This window comes from Pteropus alecto, unplaced genomic scaffold (genome assembly GCF_000325575.1).
Source record: "Pteropus alecto unplaced genomic scaffold, ASM32557v1 scaffold17, whole genome shotgun sequence".
In the NCBI taxonomy this organism is placed as follows: Eukaryota; Metazoa; Chordata; class Mammalia; order Chiroptera; family Pteropodidae; genus Pteropus; species Pteropus alecto.
Window position 1 is genome coordinate 7,953,338 of NW_006440645.1, and position 5,932 is coordinate 7,959,269.

At 50.2% G+C, this 5,932-nt stretch overlaps 1 protein-coding gene across 1 annotated transcript in view; it reads left to right on the forward strand.

Annotated features, from left to right (window-relative positions):
- Nucleotides 1–427: 427 nt before the first annotated feature.
- JADE1 (jade family PHD finger 1) overlaps nucleotides 428–5,932 on the forward strand; it is a 40,167-nt gene continuing 34,662 nt past the window's right edge. The window contains exons 1-2 of the mRNA XM_025050953.1: nucleotides 428–1,265; nucleotides 2,699–2,775. Of these exons, the coding sequence (XP_024906721.1) occupies nucleotides 1,135–1,265; nucleotides 2,699–2,775 (208 nt within the window). The 5' untranslated portion in view covers nucleotides 428–1,134. The remainder of the gene's footprint in view (nucleotides 1,266–2,698; nucleotides 2,776–5,932) is intronic.

Consider the following 5,932-nt stretch of genomic DNA (forward strand, 5'->3'; position numbering starts at 1 on the left):
GCGACAGGCACTTCCGTCCTGCACCAGCTACTAGATTAGTGGTCAAATGTCCATGGGCTGCATCTTCTCGCATCTGTCTCTGGAGTGTGGAGCGGCAGCGTTGAATCGCTCTCCACCCTGCCCTCAGCCAGCGGAGTGACCAGAGCGTCCTCTGCTTTCTTGCGCCGGCTCTTCCTGCGGAGACACAGCCGCTGTATTGTATTTCCTAAAGACAGTGACATGAACTTCGATTTCGTGATGATAGTGAGTAACCCCAGGTGAGATAAAGCAGCCTGATGTCAAAGTTTTAAGTACACGAGAGCCACAGAGGAGGACCGCAGGCGAGCCGCGCACTAACCCGCACCCAGGCGCCGGGTTCCCTGGAGAAGTACATACAGCGTTCTCAGCTTGCATCCCTTAAGATCTTTCAGGGTGGGTGAAAATGGAATTCATTAGGAGGAAAATACTGTTTTTATTCTGTTTGCATAATTTTGCTTGAGAGTATTTACGTGTGTTTAGGAGCATCATTCCATTTTGGTCAGTGCTTGCATTTTTCATTTAGTGAGTGACTGTTGAGGTAAGTGCTTTCTCTGGGAGCTGGGAGGAAGGCATTTTGATTCAGAAAAGCTCTTCTATTTAGGTAAATTTAAGTTGTCCGAGTCTCTGAGGATGTCGTCAGCATTTGTTTCCGTGTTGGTAGCTGGGGAGTGTTCTCGCTCCTCCCCGCAGCTCTCACTCGCGCCCGTAGGTGGGGACTGCATTCCCCTCGCTGTGTCTTAGGACCTCACACTGTTACTTTTAAGGAATTCCTCTCCAGGTAGCACTTTCTATTTTTTTTTAAACACTCCTGTGACATAGAGCGTGGGAGCTGCAGCCATTGGAATGAGGGCTGCTGTGCTTCCCTTCCTTCTGTGCAGCGCCTCCTGCTGAGTCCAGAGGGGAGCGGGCTGTGCTTTCTCTAGATGGCTGGAGGAGAAATTCCACTGGGAGCAGTCGGCGGACGTGGTGACGTGGTGACGGGCAGGGAAGGCAATCGGGCAGGGAAGGCAATCGTTTCAAGTGGGGAGTGGGCCACAGGTGTTTGTGAGCCCTGGGAGTTTTTGACTGGAGTGAGCCTGCTCCAGGCCAAGTTGTAGGTAGCTGAGTGCGCGAGTGATGGATGAATGGGGCTCTGAAGAAGAGGGCTGGGTGGGTTTCAGGGCTGCGATCGGGCCCCACAGTATGAAACCCTGTCCCATAAGACAGTTCCCGACTGAGATCTGGACTCCTGTCCTGGCTCCATCTTGGTAAATTCTTGTAATGTTTTTTGAAAAAACAATTGGTGAACACACACCCACAGACCTTAACTGAGTGAGTGTCCCAAGAAAATATAAAATATTGGAATTATATATTAGGGGCCTGGATTTTCGAATGAATCATATAGGTCTGTTTCGTAGGTGGGGACAGACTGTGTTGTATAATGCGTTTTCTGCTTGTTTTGTCTGCTCTTTTCCAGGTCCATTGAGAGTGGAGCTTTGGGTTTTTAATTTCTATCTTGTTCTAGTACAGTGGTTCTCCAGTTTTTTTCTCTACACCATTCCCATGTGCCACACTTTTGGAAATACACCACATTCTGACAGTGTGGTTCCCAGTGGGGGCGGTTGGGATGCACATTTCTGAGAGGCTGGGTGGGTACCTCTGACTTAAAAAAGCCGTCTTCCCCCACTGGGAATCATCGATCTGCGGTGAGAACAGGGCCCTGAGATGTGTCAGGGTGATCAGTAATTTCAGTTTGGAAAAGCTCTTTTGGATTTGTTCAGAATGTCGCCTTGAACGAGTATTACCTTCCTCCACTGCCCTCTCTCCCAAGTGCAGTCTCTCTGACTTGGGGGCCGCAAGCCTGTTATCACCAGCTGCCTGGAAGGGGTTGGCAAGGTGGGCCTGGTGTCTGTACAAGCTGATTTCTTAGTTTGCCAGGTTTGGTGGGACTCCTGGAACTTCTTGAAGGAGTTGGGATGAAGTGTAACAAAACTGGATTTGGATTAAAAGCTCCCGCCCAAGTACTTGGGCAAGTGCTGATGAAACCTTATTTGGCTTCAGTTTCCTAATGAATAAAGGAGAAGGGTCTGCCTCAGAATTACGTGCTGTCTGTGGCCCCTTCCATCTTCAGACATGAATTGCCGAGGAATTGGGGTTGGCTACAGGAGGCCTTTGCAATCCAGTTATTCCATTTGTTTGTTCCTGGAATCTAGGTTATTCGGCGTTTAGGACTATTTCAGTAAAATTTGCCTGAAAAGCATAATTGTACCCAGTGCCGTGTAAACATTCACACATTCAGGCACACAACCTCCTCCCCACGTCCAGGTGAAATGGGAACCTGTCTGTAGAGGAAGCACAGGTATCATTGCGGATTTTGCCTGCAGTGCTTGCTGCCTGTCGGCGGAAGAGACTCCTGGAGTCATTGTGATAATGTCACAGGAATGAGAGGAACCTGGCACCTCTGGGAGACCTAGTGATATGTGACTTCTCTGCCTCTCCCCCTTGTCTTTTTTTTGAACCTGTTCTGTTAATGATTGTACCTAATTATGTATTTTTGAGCTTTTCACTGTTTACCATTAAAATGGTACCTAAAGCCGATTGTTTGCTTTTGTCCGCTGTAAATCCTGGGCTGCCATCTGAAGCACAACTTGATGATTGTGTATTATCATCGTGGGTTAAGTGCTGTCTCATTGCCTTGCAGGCTCCTGCTGTTTCCCGGGGAGATCATGAAACGAGGTCGCCTTCCCAGCAGCAGTGAGGATTCTGACGACAATGGCAGTAAGGCCTGCTTTGTTGTTCTTGGAGCCTACCAGGGTTTGGGTCAGTTTGGAAACATGATTTTTTAATGTAATGCTTTAAATAGCTGAGGCCCTTTGCACATCAGGCAGGTCGGAGGAAGCCGCGGCCTGGAGAAACACATCTGAGCGGGATGCTGCAGGTCTGTAACTAGATCTTTCCGGGTGAGGCTGACTGCGGGCAGGCTTTCCTCAGGCTTCCTGTTTGTTATCCAAGGGTGAAGAATCCAGTTTCAAGAGTCACTGGTGTGTCTGTTTTTCCTAAACGTCATTTATGGGACGTCACAGTTGCTCTTTGTGAAAAGGCGCCTAATCGAAGCCAGTTAATTATTAACCGGGTCATCACATGCCCGGGGATTGAGGGCAGCCTGCTGTGATGTGAGGACAGTCACTACAGGCTTTTATTTTTAGTACGTGGCCGGTCAGGGCGCCTCACTTGATTTTACCATGACTGCATTTAACGCGACTACCGCCTGCATCTCAGCTCTGGCACCCTCATGTTCTCACGGTGCAGCTGCGAACCAGAAGTTAGCTGGCTTCCAGGCAGTCACAATGAATGCGTATGGAGGAGCTAACAGGCCACTCAGCGAGTTCCTCTCAGATGACAAGGACATTTTGTGTGTATCACAGTGCTTGAGCTCCAGCCCATCAGCTGATGTCATACATTGCAGATCAAACTCGGGACACCTTGAAAGAATGCTCGCTCGACTGTGCGATGGCAAAAGTGTCGGGCCTGCTTTCAAGGAACTCCGTCTTAGACGTATCTGAGCTCCAGCTCTGATAGGAAGTCCCAGGGCAGCCATGGCGATGTCTGAAGCCCTGTGCAGGCGGATACATGTAGGCACACATTCACAGGTGGGGGGCGGGGGCGTGCGGCGGGGAGCCTAGGGAGATGGAAGTGGGGCAGGCAGTTCCCCAAGGATGAAATAGTTTTTGAGCAGACAGGGTTGTTTTAGTTTTCTAGTTTACGAGTTTTTAGCAGATTAAAAGCTGCACATTAGAAAGCAAGGCTTCGCTGCTGTGGGTGGCCACACTGAGCATAGGAGGTCGAGGACCAGAAACGTGAGAACAGAACCCAAAACACAGCGTTTTGCTTGGAGCTTTGGGTTCAGGCATGGAGCAGTGGGAAGTAGAACCAGTGGCTGTGGGAGGGGTGTCGAGTATTTGGGGGTACATGCGAAGGTAGGCTGTGACCAGACTGGGAGGGGTGGGATGGAGGAGCTGAGGGATTTTGGGCAGACAGTGGGGCTGCTCTTTGGCACAGGGAAGAGTGACCTGGAGGAGGGAGGGAGAGCCGGAGCGCAGGGGCTCCAGAGAGGCGGGTTTCGCTTTGATTCCGGGGGGAGGTGGCGGATCTGCGCCCAAGTGCGGGCGTCACGGCCGCCTGTCAGCCTTCAGGGCGCTTTCCGAGCTTCTTAGCACTTGCCAATTTACCTTTCTCTCTAATATTTGCTTAGGCTTTTCACTCCTCAAGGCACAAACATGCTTAGGTATTTCTTTTCTGCCCCTGTGGTGTCTATCAAAATGTCCTCAGGAATTATACGTACTCAACAAATGCCTGCTGCTTGGTCCAGTACACAGTTTTGCCTTTCAGCAGTTAAAAAAAACCTTGCTTTTTGGTCTCAGAATTAATCAAAAGAAGGTTTTATGAATTACCTCCGCATACTAATAATGCCCAATAGGAGGCTAAGAGCCCTGTTTTCGAGCAACAGGTTTACGCTCACTCTGCCACCATCACTGCCTCATTTCCTCATTTCTGAGCTGCTTTAGAATAAGTTCTCCTTTCCGAACCAGAGCTGCCCAATGAGATGGAAATGTTCTAATCTAGTGTAGCTGAGGAACTGAATTTTTAAATTTGTTTAAATTTTAATTAATTTAAAAGGCCACCTGTGACTAGTGACTGCCATACTGGACAAGGCCCAGTCTCCTCCTCCTCAGCTGTCCACAGGTCCTCCTAGCCCCAGAGGCCCCTGTATCAGCCAGCTCGGGCTGCTGCAACAAATACCGCACTCTGAGTGGCTTGAATAACATATTTACTTTCTCACAGTTTCAAGTCCAAGGTATCAGCAGGTCCAGAAGTTCAAGGTCCAAGGTATCAGAAGGTCTGCTTTCTTTTGAAGCCTCCCTCCTTGGCTTGCAGAGAGCTACCTTCTTGCTGTGTCTTCACATGGTCTTCTGCACATGTGGTCCCCTGGCTCTCTTCTTATAAGGACACCAGTGAGATTGAATGGATCGGGGTCCATTCAAATGACCTCATTTAGCTGAATCACCTCTTTTAAAGGCCCCGTCTCCAAATACATCACTTTCTGAGGCACCCGGGGTCTGGTTTTAGCATATGAATTTTGGGGGATACAGTGCAGCCCATAGCAGCTCTAGAAGACCGAACGCTTCATGTAAACATGCACCCCCCACCCACGAACTCTGGTTAGAAAGGAAGGAGGAAGGGAGCGCCCAGAGTTCCTATGAAAAGTGTGTCCATCAAAACCCAACCTTATCGGTGATGGGCCATTTTCTTCCTCCTCCTTATATGCTCGTGTCCGTGTTGGGGCAGAGGATTAGGTAATTATTTATAAGGGTACTGAGGGATTAACCTGAAGAGACCACAAAGCTGGCTTCTCTTCAGCCCTAGGCTAGACCCGGAAGCCGAAGGTGGTGGTAGAGGACGAGATGGTAGGTGCTAGTCCTTTTGTCATACGGTTGGCTCAGCATAATGGCCGCGTCGTCCATCCAGACCTAATGATCTGGTAATTATGGGGGATGATGATAGCAGTGAGAACCTCAAATGCCAGCCAAGCCTTATAAAACCGTGCGCATATCCACACCATGGAGCGTACCCTGACCATCTTCTCTGAGGGCAGCTGCTTCACCATGTAGGCCTCTGCCACCTGCCGGCCTGTTTGCATGGCATCCCTCCTTTGGTGGAGGCCCATGGGGGTCGAGTGGGGTACCTTCTGCCCCTGCAGTCAGGTCCCCGGAACAGCCTGTGCCAGCTGAATCTGGGCCCTTGGGAAGGAAGCCCTGCTTGGAAGATGGGCTGGGTCTGTGCAGTGGCTGCTCCCCAGCATCTCCAGCCTGCAGCCCTGGCAGAATTCTGGCAGCACCTCCCAGCCCGATGCCGAGCACGTCCAAGTGGAAGAGCG